The 19,133-nt window shown below is 36.9% G+C and overlaps 1 protein-coding gene across 22 annotated transcripts in view; it reads left to right on the top strand.

Moving 5' to 3' along the window:
• The window catches only part of NRXN1 (neurexin 1), a 658,401-nt gene that overhangs the window by 287,114 nt on the left and 352,154 nt on the right, over window positions 1-19,133 (top strand). For all 22 annotated transcript variants that reach the window (XM_021391173.1, XM_021391197.1, XM_021391180.1 and 19 more), the window contains 3 exons: window positions 7,111-7,233; window positions 11,430-11,811; window positions 12,324-12,514. In XM_021391173.1, coding sequence (XP_021246848.1) covers window positions 7,111-7,233; window positions 11,430-11,811; window positions 12,324-12,514 — 696 coding nt within the window. The remainder of the gene's footprint in view (window positions 1-7,110; window positions 7,234-11,429; window positions 11,812-12,323; window positions 12,515-19,133) is intronic.

The raw sequence follows: 19,133 nt of genomic DNA, 5'->3' as shown, positions 1-19,133 counted from the left end.
GGGAATTTTTCACTGAAACAAAATTTCATTGTAAGTAAGTTATCTGTAACAAAAATATTCTGTGTACGTAGATTTCAGTCTTGTAGATTTATTAAAATTTCCCATTTTATTGTTTCCTGTTCAGTAATATATTAGCTTACAGTAAATCATCCTTAAAAAAAAGCCCATTTTGATTGTCAAGTCAGTTTGATTTACTCAGTGCCTGTGTGTTTCTCGGTGAGTTGTTGCAGTGTCTCTGTCCAGGTTCTTTAGGTCCCTCCTTTCCTCAATGGCCAAACTTTCTGGCTGGTTTCTCTCGCTGCCAGGTTTAGGTGATGATCTCTCTAGGCTTATCTAATGTGATGTTCTTTCAACTAGGGAGCTGGATGAGAAAACCACTTATGAAACAGCTGCTTTCCTAATGTACTGCTTAGAAGGAATGAAGCTGAAGATTTTGATTTGAAGATGTTGAAGCAGTAATTGTACTTTATTTTGTCAAAGCAAAATTCTTAAATGTATTCAAATTAATCTCGAAATCTTCTATTCTAGCAATGTCAAACTAAGGTGAAAAGAAACTAAGATTTACTAAAAGCCACACATGTAGTTTGTGGAAGTGAATCTGCTGGATCCCAATTCAAAGTCCTGACGTTTAGGAGCAATGAAAAAAGATTAACATTATTCAAGGAAGGTTATGGCTTTATGGCTTTTTTCTGTAATGCTGCATTATATCTGCAAGTGCACTTTTTTTTTTTTTTTAACCAGTAGTACATTCAAAGGAAATAATCTTGAAGTGAAGCCTACTTTAAATTTGCAGTTATTTAGCATAGAATTCTGTGTAGAAGGTTTGCAATCACCTTACCTATAGCAAAGTCAGTTGTCAAGTTCTACACAGTATCTGAAAACTTGCCTGACTGTGTTCAGCAGTGAGCTGAAAAAGCAAGAACCAAGATCATTGACATTGCTGTTCTTTTGTCCAGAGCTTTAGGGTATTAATAAAACCTTTAGTACCTTTAGCACGTTTTCTCAGATAGTCATGATCCTTAGAGAATGGCTCAAAGAGAAACCGCAGTGTTATTAAAAGTCCTGACACTTAGCTAGCTTCTGGTTTTTAGCCTTTAAAAGATACTTCTATTTCATTATTTCTGAGAAGAGGGAAAATAACTGTCCTTAGGGCTGTGTTTCACTTACTCAGATGTTAATGTTACAACATTAACATTAAAATGCAACTATTTCCTAACAATAAATGCTTTTGAGAGCTGTGTTGAGAAATGAGCTAGGTTAGGCATTTTGTAATGCAATAAAAAAAAAAAAATCAGGCTTAACCTCTCAAGTACTCTGAGTTCATGTAGCTGTGATTGCAATTTCAAAACCTATTTTTTTAAAAGATACATAACCTAATATATACCTGGTTATTAACGAGCAAAGCACGCTTCAGATTTTGAAGACAAATGTATTCTGTGTATAACTGATGTGGCAGGGAAGTCTGATGCCAAAGAAGATGCCAGGAATTATAGCTTGGAAGTTCACTGCTTTCTGATGTTTCCCTCTCCATCTAGGTGAAATTAAGTAGTGGTCCTAGTACTGTCTGTAGTGAGTAGACCTTCACAAAACAGTGGTTTATCATTAGCACGTTTTGCAGCAGACAGCAAGAAACTGACCGTTTAATCAGATTAGTCTATGTATGTTCTGTCCTTCAGACTTGATCCACTGACCGTGTAAATACTTCTGTCAACAACAGTTACTGTCTCAGTTCTAAAGACATTAATGGATGGGTATAAGCCCTATCAGAGCTCAAGGTAGAAGCTTGTTTGAGGCAAAAGATAGACAATGTGGGAGAGGGGAGACACTCAGCAGTTCAGATTGTGAGCAGGGGAAGAAGTTTCCGGAAAATAGAGAAAAGACAGACAAGTGACTATAGAAAACCTTTTGTATTCAGACATGGTTCAAGTACTTGTTTCCTTTCTTAGTTGTTTTTTTTTGCATGTCTCTATGGACCATTCACTGTGTATGCTGCCTTTCCTTACTAGTGAGGTATATCAACATTAAATGCAGTCTGTTTGTAGGTTGCTCATTTAAAGGAAGCCAACAGAATTTTTGACCTTCTTTAGCTTTCTGGAGTTCCAGATGAGTGTGCATGTAGAAACAGTTCTAATATTATTTCAGTTGCTCAGAATGATGTGGGAAAACCCATTTTACAACTGGAGTGAAGGCTGATGAAAAATATTAGCACCGCAAATCTGCTTTGTTTAAATTTCCAAAATCTCAGGTTTTGTTTTAAAGTGTAGCAAGAATACTCTTAAACTGACAAGACATTCCTTAAATTGCCAAAGTCAATTTTGCCTTTAATAAAGCTATTGTGGGCTGGAACATGGGGATCAAGTAGTGCAGATGTGTTTTGCTTGATGTGATTCAGTGAATGTACTGTTCTTGTGGAAGTATCTGTGTCTGGGAGAGAATGCAGTTGACAGAAATTCTTTGGCCTGTGATAAGACTTTCTCTAGTTAATTCCAATTCATTTTAAATGATAAACTGATACACACCACTGATCTTTAAAGGGCAACTAAATTTTTCTATTAGTAAGAAACATGCATAGTTGAGCAGTTGCTGGATGATGCATACAGATGCAGTCATTTAAAATACAGTTGATTCACTGTATTAATTGATTTTTTAAATTAAGGTTTGTAAATAGATGGGTCAGAAGACCAGAACTGTTTTTGCAGCAAACCACCATAGAAAGGATAATGAAGATTAAGAGGCTTTCTCCTATTTATCTGTGTTTCTGCACCTGTTTCTGGAGGAATCCTTCTTGAATATTTTCCATGTTGCAGGCTTGTCCACTTACCCCCTCAAATTCAAAATGAAAATGTTGCTTGATACTGACTGTCACGACTTGTCTGTTAGCAAACTCAGGTGAAACCACTGACATTTCTTACATTGACCAATAAACTGATGTGAGTTCAGTAGGTTGGTCTAGCATTCCCTGTATCATACAGTCTCTGATTAATTAGTCTTACTTTTGATATTTCGTTATTGATACCTACTTTTGATCATAGAATTTAATACTTGACGCAAATCTGGTACATGCTTCACTGGTGATGGGTGGCACCATAGGAGCCAATAATTTACATCCTGATTCAAACAAATAGTTTTGGATGTGTAAGCTGAACAGGTGCCCCACAGGCTAGTACACAGAACAGGAATCTCCAGAGAATATTTGGAATATTTAGCCCACTGCAAAATGAGGAGGTTCATACTTCTTTCCAGCAGTAACTGTAAAAAGGAGCAAAAGCTGCTGGATTTTATCTGTAGTGACAAAACAAAAGTAAGTTAAACTAGAACCTTATAGTCCTCTTCACTGAGTGCCTCAGTAAGGATATAATTTAGAATATTTGGACTTTACATTCAAATGACTCTAAAAAACCTTTTGTCCTCAGACCTAGTTATAGTACTTGGATTCATAATGAATTGCATTGTCAAGATTTGTACCTCTATTTTCTGGCTGCATAGTCTGCATTTTCCCATGGGGAAAAAAAAAAGGGAGGTTGTTTGTTTGAGCAATTATAATAGGTTTCTAAACAGATGTGAAGATTTTACTGATGTGGTGGTCTGTGAGCAAATGTGGAATCTGTAGATGTGCCTAAATTTGTTTACATGACACTATCCACTCACCCTAGGTATACATAAAATCTTGTAGTTACTTAAGTCTTTAAAATAGAAATAGATGTATATATATTGAAAGGTGAATATACATTGATTTTTTTTTTTTAACTTAAGCAAGAGGAGATTTTTAGTGATGTTTTGTATGTTTCACCCTATCTCTGAAAGGAGAGGTTTAAACTGTGATTAATATTACTATTGATATCTGAGAGAGTCAGTGAGTGAGTCCTGGGTACATGAAGCAAATGGACTGTGTCCTATCTAGACAGAGAGAAATGAGTTCCCAAGGAAGAGCAGCATGGGAAATACATTAGGGTTAGAGACACATAAAATCAGGTAGAAAACACAGGGAAAAAGTCCATTTGGAATTTTTTAAATTAAGACTTTTGTGTTTATTCCTATACCAAACACAAATATGTCAATTCTTACTTATGTACATCAGCACTTTCTGCTGGTGTGAGCTTAATGAACGAATCAGATCCATGTAAAGTTATAATAAGACTGATGAGTCAATCCTTTCATAGACTTAGATTTATAGTAAATTCACTATAAACTAAAGCACCGTAAACCAGGACAAAAGACGTGTCTGAACTATTATGACCTGAATAATATTATGATCTAAATTAAAATTCATTATATTTGAAAGTTACTGAAGAGAGTACTGGTATAAACTGTTTGAGTTAGCCAACATCGCCTAATAAGAGATATGAAGCATTTTTTACTTAGTCCTCGCATGGTGACAAGGGATTTCTTTGAGTTTTTGTGCCTAGGTTGAAAGATTCATCCTAAATACAGTGCTAACAGGCACATTTGCTACTTTTATGCAAAAGTATGCCCTTGACCAGGAAGCAACCCAAGCTCTACATTGTCTACAACAACAGACACCTGTCCTTCCCTCCCACCTCTCCCACCTCAGTGAAGAACAGCACTACTTTTCAGAGATGTAACAAGATGTGGCAGGTATATATACTGTAACTGGACAGTGGTCCTGCTATTTTGTTGTTCCTTACATTCTCTATGACAAAGTCCATCTTCTTTGTTAGAGGTCAGTTTCAGGAAATAAATTCTCTTTTCCTTACAGTTGGCAGGTTACTAAAAGGCCAGAAATGCTTTAAGTGCATTGTTGCCATCACGCATCATACCTGGTTTCATCCCAGTTCCCCTTAATTCTGCTCTGGATTTCATGCTCTGCAAGTGAAGACAATTCACAGGTAGTTCTCACCTGAGTTTTCATTTAGAAGGTGATTGAAAAGAAAATAAACTTGGGAAAGCATACATTTTATTTTACAAGAAGAATTTACAAGTCTCTAACCATTAAAAGGTAATAGACGTATTTGTCTATATGAGCGTGAACAACCTAGTTGGATTTGATATTCATACACACTGAGGCTCCTTTACATGAATGGTAGGCCATAAAGGGTTGTTAATGTGGGTTGTAATTATCATTTCATGTGCTTTTAGGTCTCTTTAGAGTTCCATGTGAGATAAGGGAGATTAAGTAGTCCAACTCCTAAAAAGAAGAACAAAAAATGAGTTTGACCAATAAATGAAGAAGGAATAACGTTTTTAAAATAACATGAAATGAACTATTTCATTTCCACTGGTATTTTTGCTGATATAATTTAATCATTTTCTGTAAGTTCATTCATTGTCTTCCAAGTCTAGTTAAAACCCCCTTGAACTGAAGCCCCCAATAAAATATACGGTAATAAAAATTTCTCAAATAGCATTATTTACTACCTCTATATCACTGTATCCAAAAAGAACATTATTTGCTTAAGCTTTATGCAAAACTGGCCTTTCTCTTGTCAAAGAAACAACATAGTGCAAGTAGTTGACACTGGTGAGTACACATGCAACTCTTTCTGCTGGGTTTGCACACTTTCCCTAGCCTTGTGCAAATATAGAGGATTAGTTGGGAACATAGAGAGAAGGCAACTTGATATTATTAGAATCTCTCTGTCTTTGCTGTAGGTATTGTTTTTATTCCAGAAGATATCTTGACAAGCTCAAAATAACATACAGTTATAGTGCTCTGTTTATGAAAGCAGAGCAATCAAATACCAATTAAAAGAAATGCTGATAGAAGATGTTAAAAAGTGTTTCATACAAAAAAACTGTCATGTACACTGAATAGCCACATCAAGCTGTTAGTGGCTTTTTTGCTCCATGCAGTCCTGCATTCCAATGGGTTTTGATTTGTGAGCATGTCCTATAGTATACCTATCTATTAATAAATCTCCTCCATCACAGTTAGCCTGTGTCAGGTGGAACGGAATCTGAAAAGATATGTGGGAGAGTTTCAGAACCAGTGACATATCCCTTTTTGAAAAAGTGTTGATGTAAAATATAGCAACGTGGAAAATTTTAGTGGTGTTAATGGCCTGACTCAGTGCAACCCAGAAGTTTTCTTCTGAAATGTCACTTCATGAAATGTCTTCCTTTTTGTTATCATCAGTCTTAAGTAAGTTATAGGAACTTAGAAATGTAAAGTGAGGTTTGTCTCTGCCTTGCAAAAAGGTAATTTATTAATTGCAGATTAGCATTCACTTTTGGACAGTCACTGCGTAGGTTGCATAGCTCAGTTCTGGGCACAGAAGCTGTGATTGATTGGTTAAGAGCTTGGTCAATCTTCTGTTCATTTCAGTGATAATTCTCAGTCAGAATTTCTCTTTCTCTTCTTGATCAGGAGCACAAAAGACAATTTCCGTAACCATTATCTTCTGAGAGATTTTTCCTTGCTCTTAAACATCTTCTCTTTAAATATTTGTGAGTACTTCAGTTGTTGCAAGCACATTGTGCCATATCTAACATTACATTTGTTTCAAAAATGTTTGTTGAACCGCTTACGAAAATAGATTGCAAGAAAACATATCCATAGAGTGAAAAAGGAAAATATGATTTGGTGGCCAGCTAATATGACAAGGTACTGAATATAATTGTTTGTATGACTATTCAAGAATCATCTAGATAATAATATAATAGGTGATTTTCTGAGACATCCAAATAAATAAGCATAGGCTGAGGAACCGATGTAGATGAAGAAAATCTTGACACATGCCCATTTACTGCTTATACCTTTCCCCCAAACTATTTTTAATGAAGGAACAGAAATGCTGTTTTAAACCCATGCTTAAATTTTCCTTCTGGCTGCAGTAAACCTATTTCTTAAAGGGTTGCTCATGACTGTAAAATGCTTAACTAAATCCTTGTTGACTGTGCCTATTTATGACAACCTGATTCATTAATTGTGTGTGTATAATACATTTATATAGTTAAATTGAGAGTACAAATGTTTTAACATAGTAGCTCTATATTTTGAGAATTGCTTATACTTGTTAATTTTCTTACTTAATACGACTTTTGGTGAGTTTTAACATTTGCCCAGCCAGTCTCTCTTTCTCTCTCTCTCTGTGAGGTTCACGTGTAAAATGATTTAGAGATTGCATAATGACTGTTTGGCATATCCTACAGGCAAAGGTCCAGAAACCCTTTTTGCTGGCTATAACCTCAATGATAATGAGTGGCACACAGTGCGTGTGGTTCGGCGAGGAAAAAGTTTAAAGTTAATGGTGGATGACCAGCAGGCCATGACAGGTAGTATGACATTGTGACTTCATGTTATCTGGGCGGGGAGGGGAACACAAAGTGAAAATGGCAGAAGTAGATTGCCTTCATCTGAAAGTAACAAGATGCTTGCTTTCTTTTCTGAAGATCCACATTGTGCATCTTGAAATTTTATTATTACAAGTGCATTGTTACACTTAACATTAATGTTACTCTAGCACTGCTGTTGGATCAGTGAAAACCTTCATGCTGACTTAAATGGATGTTTTTATACAGTAACTGGAGAAAGTAATTAGATCCATCACTAATGAGAAAGCAAGTAAATGCTTTTGCCAAAATAATAAGTTTAAATTAAAGCTAAACTCTAAGCCATTGGTGTAAGAGGGAATTTCAAAAATATTTGAAGGATATTTTGTCATGTTTTTAAGACTTGCATCAGCTGTTCTAAATGGCTAAGTGCTAGGTAAGAGGTTTTTCTCAAACACTAGAATGGCAGTTTTGATGTGAGGAAAAAAAAATGTCATGAATGCTAGCAGATGTTACAAGTAAGTTCTTATTTTGTCTCAGAAATCATAATAGAGAAGGTTGTTTCTGACTTTATTCTGTTAAATATAAGTCTTGTATATGTGTTGTTAATAGTATCAGATCTGGCTTCTAGCCTTGATTCTTTGCACAGTACAATGAGCCTAATTTTGTGTTAGGTATTTAGTATTTTCCTTTATTTTCATGTTTTAATAAATTATATCATTAGTTTCAGGCTTTGTTAAAATGGCTTAAAAATGTTAATGGTTTTTAAAAGGAAAGCACCATCTGTAGTCCTTTTTCACCCCAAAAGAACTCTCAAGACCGTATCACTGGTAGAAGAATAATTGTGAATGTGTCCACGTAGCTGCAAAGATACATTTTCTAGAATCAGATATTACTACTAGATCTTCCAAAGTTGAAGCAAAGATTTATTCCATGATGATCCTTTATATCATTTTCCCAAGAAATCTACTTTCTTGATCCGAGTTATTTCAGTTTTACATTTTCTTTATGTGAAAATAAATATATACTACTGGAGGAACTACATAAAAAAGCGTCATCTTGCTGCTTCAACAGGTGACTCAAATAATAAAGTTACTTTGGGAACACTTTCTAGTTAGAGGAAGCTGTTTAGAACTCAGTAAAATACAGTGTCTGAAAGTGATTGTGAATCTCCTCTGCTCCTCATGATAGAGTTTTTATTTAAATGTAATGCAGATTAAAAAAAAAAATCACCAAGAAGTACTCTTTGTGCTCTTGGAATCAGTCCCAACTGCTTAGTACAGCTTTAGAAATTCAAAATATATGTGAGGGATTATGATGAAAATGGGAGTTTTCTATCATGTAAGTGAAGTCAGTGAAGCAATAAGCAACGAATGCAGGACTGTATGTTTGGGTTTTTTTAAAGTATTCTTCATTGTGGGTAAGTGTAGTTAAAATGAGATGTCATGGTCTCCACAAATTAAAGCCAGTGAGTGTTTTCACTTCAGTTGCCTCTTAATCAAGAAAAAGTTTTGCCCTATGTATCCAAATTCTGATACAACACTTGTATCCTTTCCAGATGCCAGTGCATGTATCAGAGACTGACCCGTTGACTCAAAATCATTCTCAGTTCTTGCCTAAATGTGCATAATCCACAAATGTTTAATTCCCTTCACCCAAAGGGAGAAGGTTGTCCCAGTACTTTGGATGCACAAAATCTTCCCAAAATTCCTGCAGGAAACTGTATGGCCAGTCTGCATCCTCCTTCATTTGTGAGGAGGGAACTCATGTGAGAGAAGGGGCTACTGGGGACTTGAAAGTCTACTAACATGGGAATTTTTTTTTTTAAACACAATATATCGCCAAAGCTTTCACCAGCTTAGGTTTTTACTCCCATCTAGATCTAGTAGATCTTCAAATGCATACAACGCAACTTAACATGTAGTAGCTTTGAATTCCCTAGTGGGTTAGTGGAAAAGGTGCCATATCACATTGGATTGCTCTTACTTTAAGCTGCTTAGAATTTTTCTTCAGATGTCTCAACGATCAGAAAGATGTTTAAAATGATGCACTTAATGTTTTTTTTTTTTTCTGGAAATGAATGGGAAATGAAAGATATCACTACAGTTAGATATTGGAAAGGATACCTAGCTTATGATTATGAAAAGGAATTCACTAGGCCTGTTCCATAGCATCACAACAAGTGATGCATTATATGCACCAACCTGACACAAAAACAACACAAAAGGACCCAACTTCTAAGCACAAAGTCTCAAGCAATTTTCTACAACTAAAATGTTAGGAGGAGATTTGGGATGTGAGCCCAGATTTCTGGAACTTTTTTTATTACTGTGCTGAGGGAAAAAATACATTTAAGGTAGTAAATGTAGAGTGGATACTGTGCTACAGGCCAAAGCTTAGTGGATTTTTGCCATGACATTTATGCAATGCCATCTGAAGTGATATAAGACTGGAATACATCATGTTCTTCAGCTCTCTCTGGCTGTGATCCAGCGTACAGCTATTGGCCTTGCAGAAGGTTATACATCTGGCATTCTTCAAGACAGTTTACTGACTGGTTACTGCAAGGAAGAATCCACCTTCACTGATATATCAGAGGAAAAAATATATTTAGAACTGATGTTTAGAAACAAGAACATCAACAAGGCTGGTATTGGGGATCAAGATGCTGATGCTGTTTAGTGGTATCAGTAAAATAATAACTTATATAGAATGCGTCCTGATGCTAAGCAAGCTACTTGAAAATATTTAACAAAAACTATTAGCTGTTTTTGTGTGTGTAGTCTGAAAGGTCTTAAGGTGTTATTCACTGTAACAACGAGTTTTTGAATCCGTATCCCTGGGCAAAGCATTCTCCTTGCCTTGATAGCTGCCCTATTTATACAGGCGTGCACAGTCACTGATAAAAGCTATGAGAGTCTGAGCATGCCACAGTTTTCTGCACAACTGCCAAACATATCCAGCCCAAGTCAGAGCTCACACTCTCCTCTTGCTTTAGTTCATTCAGAGCAGTGGGAACTTGACCATCAACACTTTGCGCTGCAACTGTAGGGACATTATAGAACAGCTTTACGCCAGTATGTCTTCTAGCTTGCTCTTCACCCTCTTTGTACACCATGAGAGCCACAAAACACCTAAGGATCCGGTAAATCTTGCCCATGGTTTGCAAAAGGTAGATTAGAGGTAAAGTTGATTAGCAGTGAAGGCTATTTTATCATCATGCCTGCACGATGTGACCATAAATGTCTTCCACTTCTTTAAAGTGAACCTGGAAAAAAAAAAAAAATACATGCTTTCTTAGAAAAGGTAGCTCTTTAGTGGACAAAATTCTGGATGTTGGAGAAATTATTCAATAACTAGTTTTAATACTGATCTGTACACAGCATGCCCTGGCAGCATTGATCATTGCCTTTGGATTAGAATACAGCTATACAGACTGCAAATTTTAGACTTTCTGCTGTGCGTGACAAATAAAGACCCAAGGGTACCTTTGAGGCTTGTGGTCTCCTCTCTGATGTTAGCAAATCCCTTGCAATTTTCAGGATGACAACAGACACTTACGTATGCCTTTACTGCAGACCTTCAGGTTTGTGTATCACTTGGGCTGTGACTGCCTCCTCCCTTGGTTTGTCCGCACGATACGAAGCTAATTTGCTTTCAAGGAAGGCTCTGACCACACTTTCAGGACAGGGTTTTGTATCAGGAAAGCATTACTGTACCTAGGACTGCTTAAACAGGAATCCTTCCTGCTAAATCATGCCCTTTTAATCAAAACATGTGGAGCAACATCCCCAAGACTCTTATACTATTCCATGAAATTCTAGCATTCTTCTGGCTCTTAGATTCACGCTCATATTCTTAATGTTGTGTTAATTAATTGCTTTTGCTTAGAATAAAACAAATCATCTGATTAACTGTAACCAGAGTGTGAGATTTCATCGATAGTTAGATATTCTGTGGTATTATTATTCAGTGTAGAAGTATTGCTGTTGGCCTTATCTAAACATAACAAATTTGGTGGAGAGACTCTCAGATCTTTACCAGTAGTTTGGATGACTTTAGAAAAGTCGTCTTCGGAGTCAAGAATTGGCCTGCGCATTCTGAAAATTGAGAAATTTCTGCACATGCTTAATCATGAGATGTGCTTTCCGACTTCCTATTTCAAATGCTAATGTGTGTTTTCTTGTTACTGTTTTAAGGTCAGATGGCTGGTGATCACACACGGCTGGAATTCCACAACATAGAGACTGGAATAATAACAGAACGGCGCTACCTGTCTTCTGTGCCTTCTAATTTTATCGGGCATCTACAGAGCCTTACATTTAATGGCATGGCATACATTGACTTATGTAAAAATGGAGACATCGACTATTGTGAGCTAAATGCAAGATTTGGGTTCAGAAACATCATAGCAGACCCCGTAACCTTTAAAACAAAAGCAAGTTATGTCGCATTGGCCACATTACAAGCGTATACGTCTATGCACCTTTTTTTCCAGTTCAAAACCACCTCTCTGGATGGATTGATACTTTATAACAGTGGCGATGGAAATGATTTCATTGTGGTTGAATTAGTAAAAGGGTACGTATGGATTGGCGTATTGACAAAAACAGGCTATTCCAAATATCAAAACAGGAGAAGAACAAAGGAAAGTTTTGGATGCAAATCTTTATCTGACCAAGTAAAACTGATCGATGAATGTTTCCTTGTGTTACATTTCATATGCTTTATTGTGACTTTTTTTTTCAGATGAAGCTAGATGCCTGAAAAATACGAAAATAATAGGTATAATAATACAGTTTACCCCAAAGTTGATAGCCTTCCTCATGTTCTGTCTCTCTGTATGTATGTATTTGTTGACACAAGGAGTGCTCATTATTTTCCAGAAACTTGGGATTTCATCTAAGCTCCTGTAAATTTCTCTGAAATTCTCCAACTTAAGGCTGCTTCCTCATTTGGGGAAGTGTTATCATCCTATTTTACCAGCACTGCTGAGAAGGACAAGGAAGTAGAAAACATTAGACATATTAATTTATTAGTGCCCCCTTGGTATGTAAAGAAAAGGAAACTTCCAATTTTTTCTCTTTTCCCAGGTATCTACACTATGTGTTTGACTTGGGAAATGGTGCAAATCTCATCAAAGGAAGTTCTAATAAACCTCTGAATGACAACCAGTGGCATAATGTGATGATATCAAGAGATACCAACAATCTCCACACTGTAAAGATTGACACAAAAATCACAACACAGAGTACAGCAGGAGCCAGAAATTTAGATCTCAAAAGTAAGTACAGTAATTTCTTTATAAACTACAGTGAGAATCACTACAGAGCAATAACTTGAACAAGGCGCATAAGCATTTTAATACCATATGAAATATTAAATTTAAAAATATTTCATATGCCCACAGGAGATTAAATTTTCTTTGTTAGCCTGACAATGGCAATATAGTAGTAGTCTTTTGTAGTAAAGTACAACTTTAAATGTAGTACATTGTAAGAACACAGAGCGGACCAATATCATAACAAAAGATGACTAGTGGAATAAAGGAGCTCTAAGGACCTTACAAAGAAAGCCTGATTTTACATGAATGTAAGTTATGTTACTGGCATGCAAAAGCCACAGCCCAGTTTGTACAGAATGACTACAAAGGTTTTGCAGAACTAATGATCTCCATGTTAGAGGTTTGCAGAATATTTTAACCTGGTCCCCATTGTTCAATATTCCACACAAAGTTCACCTTCCGTTGGGAAAATAAATGCAGCACGGTATATTTTAACAGGAGTTATAAATTTCTTGTTAGGAAAACCAGAATTTTATAGCAGTCAAAGAAAATAATATTTCAAAAGCTGAGTTGTTCAAAGTAGACATTAATATTCCATCAAGAGCTTGTCCCTTGCTGAATTTTCTTTTATCTACCTCTGAGTCACAGATAATGAGCTAACCTTAGTAATTATTCTGGATTTTATGATATTCTGCATGTTTGCTTCACTTGTAAGTGCTATTAAGATTGTAAGAAAGACTGAAAACTGTGTCTTAATATATCATAGTCTTCAATAAGAGCTTCTGTATCAGAAATTCTTGGTTTAGGAATTGAAGTTCTTTGGATGGCTCATGCTCCATTCTCAAAATTGTGTATGAAAGTTGTGCCATAATCCTTCTCATTTTTGCATTTCTGCAAACATATTCGATGTTTATTCAGACAGTGAAATATTTCTGAGATATTTTGATGTACAGAAATCATACCCCTTATTCCTTCACATTTTTGCAACATTATGTGCTGCATATATATATATGCATCTATTGAAGATTTTTTTCAGTATATGAATTTGACATGACTAGAGAAAATAATTCTAATTTGAACTGGTAAACAGTCATTTTATTCTACAGCTTTTTTAAAAGGAAAGTGGTGTTTTGGTGTGTTGCTTTGTTTGAAATAGTTTGAACAATGTGCTTAATGAAAGCACTAGAGGGCACTGTTATTTCACTAAATGTGTTGGTTTGTGCCTTCACATAAGAGTCCATCAGCTAGGATAACCTATGGAATCCAGCGTTCTTTTGTTTCCTTTACTTTGAAAATTCTACTTTTGCTTTACCCTTCTGAAGTAAAACTGTATTGATAGCTGATGCATTTTCTAACCTTGAATTCCAGTTGGGAAAAAAAAAAAAGACTGAAGAGTATGAAAGAACATACTGAGAATTGAAGTGAGGAAGGTAAAACGTATTAGATGCTGATTTTCTGTAATTCAGCACCCAGGAAGTATGGCTAGTAAAGGAATAACAAACCTAACATTTTCAAACAGTAATGTACAGTTAGCATACACAGCTCCTCAACCTCCAGCTTTTTACAGTAGTATGTTACATTTTTTTTTTTAACATTCCATTATATTTTGCTCAGTCAGATTCCTTAAATATGATGCTTCATTTATTGTGAGAATTTTGGTTGTTTTTCTACATACATTTCTACTAGGCTAGAACGGAGAAAAATAATGTCTTTCATTATTGTTTTTTTTCTTCCTCTGTATTCAGTTTAAATGCTCTCCCATGGCTTTTTATTTTTTTCTATTTTATGTCATCTTTTTTCTCTATTGTGCTATAAACACTTACTCCATACACTTAACTTTACCAATAAGAGCAGTCATGGTTAATTCATCGTCCTCTATTATTTTAGCCCTAGCAACAAAGGAAATTTAAACTTGTACTTCCTGCTAGTGATAGCAATCATTCTGTGTAACTGGAGTTTGCATTAACAGAAATATAAATGTGTACAGATAATACAGAATCTCTGCAGCCTTTCTCAGTAATTGTATAATTACCAGATTTCAAATGCTGAAATCCAAGATAATCCTGGAAAGAATAATCACATATATGCAGATTTAAAAATAAAAAAATGTACAGTGAACTCAGAACTCAGTGCAAAGACAGATTGTGTTGTGGAGCCTGCACAGGATGCCAACTGTATCTGAAAGCAGACAGTTGCCATGAAAGCAGAGGAGAAAATTTCCACCATTCATTTCCTTCTGGGTACAAGATTTGGCCACTTAATACAGAAAGCCTGTTATTAGAGAAATAACTTTCTTGCATAACCTCTGACACAATTTCAGTGGACTGGAGTTGGGTACCTGTGGAAACACATGCACTAAATTCTCCAGCTTAATTATTGCAGTCATTTGATGGATAAATGATAAACTGGAGTCAAATAAATAAATGAGTGAAAACAGTTCTGTGTGTCGATTCCAAGAACTATGCTGTTTTTGTGAGCAGAGAAAAACAGCAAAGTGTACTCAGGTGTGGTTCCAGCAGATAACCCACAAAGAGAAATGAGACTTAACAGGAAAGCATTGCATTCAAGCTTGCCAACATGCAGTTACACAGCAAATCTACTTTCACGTATTTCATGAGAAGTTTCCCTGTTTTGCTTTCAGCTGGTTAGCATAGCTATGTCATTAAGGTTTTCACAGACAAAGGAAGTTGGGTGGTGAATTCTCGTTGTGGAGTTTCAGTGTAAGAGGACCGAGTAGCCTGAAAGGGGCACAAAAACGCAGGTGAAGTTGGAATTTGACTCACATGTTTTTGTTCCTCACTACTGCCAAAGAAAAGATGTCTCCTTCATTCAGGCTATGTGGGTATTACAACATCTGTAATGTCTCTTCTGTCTCCACATTTCCTTCCTGTGGTGTGGGAGACTGGAGTTCTGGCAGAATTTTTTATCAATACTTGAAGACACAGGAGCTGCTTTGCAGGAGGAGGAACATCCTCAAGCATAACTTTGTATCCTCCTAGCTTGTAGGCTTTAATCTTCCTTTTGCTTCTCTTTAATATGGACACTACTTTAACCCCTAAAACAACTTTTCACCTATTTCAATTAAAATGCAAACATACAAAAAAAACTAAAGAAATACACAGTTTATGACTGTTTCAGAGAAAATTCAGATATGTTAACATTTTATTTATTTATAAGTTGGGATGAATATGCAAAATATCCCACTCTCATGAACTGGAAAGTTAAAGAATTGATACTTTCAGTACACCGCTATCCCATCCAGTTCCAAACTTTCTAGCTATGCTTTATCCTTCAGGATAAACTGCAGTCATCTGAATTTTGATTTTGGGCTATCAGTATTTTCTTTTAAAAACAAATTCTGCATCACAGAAAATTCCTGCCCAAGTCTACAGTTTTGGTTTGATTTTTGCTGCCTATGCAGTATTTCACACATTTATAAGACCTGCTGTTCTGATCTGGCATCCATACTTCCATCTTTTCTCACTTTGTTATTCCCTTCCATGTGGCTTTCCCAAATGTTGTTTTTTCTAGAGTCCATTATAAATAATATGTTATTCTTGTGCTGCTGTATCACCGTATCCTCCCTCCTCCCCCCCAAAGAAAAGAAAAGAAAAGAAAAGAAAAGAAAAGAAAAGAAAAAGCTATTCATATTAAAGCTCTCATCAGAATTAACATAGTTATGTTTAAAAATCCTATCTGGATTTATTTTTGTCTGTTTTATTTTACTTCTTAGCCCTTCACTGGCCACCAGCTGCCTCTATATCTTTTTAAGATGTGTCTCCTATTGCTATAATTTTGCCTTTTCATTTGCCCTTTTCTCCTGTGATATGGAAACAGCCTGTTCTGAAGCCTCTGAAAGAAAAGTAATCACATTATTTTCTGGTGTGACCTCAGTGGTTTCATAGGCACCCTGAAATACATGTCTATATATGTAAAGGCTTACTCAGCAATTCATCCATCCTTGTAAACATTTTGTATAGGTTACTAAATTATCAGTAGATCTATCAGCCTTGTGTATGCATTGATGATTGGTAATAGTGATTTAGTCTATGAATGCTTCCTTTCCCTGTCAAAGCACATTGTTTAAGCCATGCAAAACTGAACTAAATTAGTCTTGGTCATAGAGAAGGTTTCTTGTTCCAGTGATGGAAATTGAAATAATTTCAATTTTATGTAATATTTGTCCCTGTTGTCTTATTTTGAGCCTATTGTTATTGTTGCTGCATTACATGTTCTTTTGTGTATTTCAAGGTCTTTATTAATGGTAGTAGTCCATCATATTTTTATTAACTAAAAAACAAAGCTTTATTAAGAAGTACAGAAAAGTCTTTTATGTATAAGCCCAAAATTGTACAAAAGAATGAGTATTAGCGCTTACATTTCTCAAATAATCATGCATGAGTTAATTGTAATGACCTTGCCAGTGGGCTGTGAGCTCCTCATGCAGAAATAACGCTCTGTTTCAAATACAGAACTCCAAATACTGTCACCAGTAAATAGATCCTTCCTAATGTTGGAGTAGACAATGGTGAATGCAGCTGCTGTCTTCCTGACAGTGTTGAGAAAGCAACCTCTGTATGAAAGGAAAAATAAGGGACTTAAAACAGAGCTGTTCTTTGAGATTTCTAGTGTAGCAAATATATATGTACAGATTAACAATTGGTAATTGGATGCCGAAGCTCTGCCAGTTCAAATAGAGAGCGCTGGTATCCACCAGGCAGGAGGCCTCGGCCTCTCAGCTCTGCACCCACCACAACGAGGCCGCTTCCCAGACAGAGCTCCAGGGGACGGGCTGCACCCAAGAGCTGGGCAGCAGGGTGTGCCCAGCTGTCCTGCTGGTACAGAACGGTGGCAGTGAGCGCAGCTGTGGGAGTGTGCTTGGGTGGAGGAACTCCTCTGCTTAGTGACAGAGCTCTGGTAGGAGGTGAGGAGTATCCCTGAGTGTGAGAGAGGGACAGGTCGCTGGAATCGCCTTCCCTGAGACAGGCCCAACAGGCAGACACAGCAGATGATACGATCCTTTCTCTGCCTGGCTGAGCCCGTAAAGGATAAAGGGCAACGGCAATGTGTTCCTGCCTGCAGCAGGCACATCTCCTCAGTGATTGCTCCATCCCAGGTGCCCTTGGTTAATAGGAATGGGGCTCTGCAAGTGGAACCAAGCTGCACTAAGGATGACGGTTCATCTGGAATGGAAGTGTTGCAAAGGTAAAGTCAGGTTATGCTCCCTCTGCATCAAAACTGCTTCCACAAAGGAAATTGATAGGTCTTTGTCCCTTCTGAAGGGAATGGAAGGCCTGATATGCAGGCAGGGCCCACTTCATAGGGAAGTCTGCCACCCATCTTGGGCCTGGGTTAGTGATATGAAGAGAAAGCTGCCTTTCCTGGTGCGGCCCACAGATTATTTTCCATTATTGATTTTTTGCATAGGCAGTGATGAAGTTCCAGCAGGAAGTGTGAGGACACTCAAGAGGGACTTCAGGGCCTTGAGACAACTGGTTAAGGGACTAGGAGCACAAAGAGTGTTTTTCTCTGTCCCTCCTTTTGCAGAGAATGGTGAGGGCAGAGACAGGAAGAGGCAGCTGGGTGGCCGGGCCAAAGAGTTCTGGTCGAAGCCTACATTCCCACAGCTGTTCAGCATGAAGGTTATTACCATCTCTGATTGTGGAGTTTCTTTCAAGGCCTTCTGGAATACAAAGTAAAAGTTGTGCTAGTACTAATGTAGAAAACACGTATGCTCCTAAAACATACAAAAAAAAACCCTGAAGATTTAACTTAAATACAACTCACTATCAAAGTTCTGAATTCTTGTTGTCTGCAAGCTGTAATTGGAACATAATCTTAACTCGCATGAAGTGATAAATTTGTCTCTCCCCCAGCTGCATTCACAGGTACTATACTGGGTCTCTGAGGGGCACATTTGCTGAATACTAACATTCTCCCAAAAGCACATCCTAAATTTGTTTTCAAAGTATGCTGCCATGGGTATTGTACAGTCCTCCCCACAAGTTTTGGAATTCTGACCAAGCAGTTTTCATCCGAGTCTAGAGGTAGTTGTCTGGGTAAAGAGGATGATAATGTAACAAAAAATGTTTCCGTCTGCAAACCCACATTCAAACTGAGCACAGGTAACCTCTGTCAACTTCTTCATAGGTTTAGGTGAAGAATTTTACCTGATAGTCCAGATAGGGGTTAGAGTTTTGTAGATTCTGCTGGTCTCTGATGTCCAGGCTACCCATCGGAAAGCAGAATTCTTCACTGTTTTGAAAACAAGCTCTCCGAAGTGCATGTGTTGGCTATTGAAGTAGAGAATCAATAAGTGATTTCAGAAGAATAATTTATCTTGGAAGGGATATCCAAATACACTATGGCATGGAAATCCCTGCTTCATTAGATTTTGTCTGTTTTTTCAGATGCATTCAATGTGTAGAAGTGGTCAGAACAGGGAAGAAAGACAGTTGATGTGCTTGAATGCCTCACCTCTATACCACAACCATCCCCCTCATCTATGAAGTAATTGGTATAGCATCAGTTCTGTGGGAGATGGATTACCACGCACATTTATATGGCAATTAGACTTTATTATTTACCATTTCTTACACATCACCAACTTTCCTCATAG

The sequence above is a fragment of the Numida meleagris genome, chromosome 3 (genome assembly GCF_002078875.1).
Source record: "Numida meleagris isolate 19003 breed g44 Domestic line chromosome 3, NumMel1.0, whole genome shotgun sequence".
NCBI lineage: Eukaryota > Metazoa > Chordata > Aves > Galliformes > Numididae > Numida > Numida meleagris.
The sequence above is the reverse complement of the archived record's forward strand: the minus strand, read 5'-3'. Positions and strand labels throughout refer to the sequence as shown.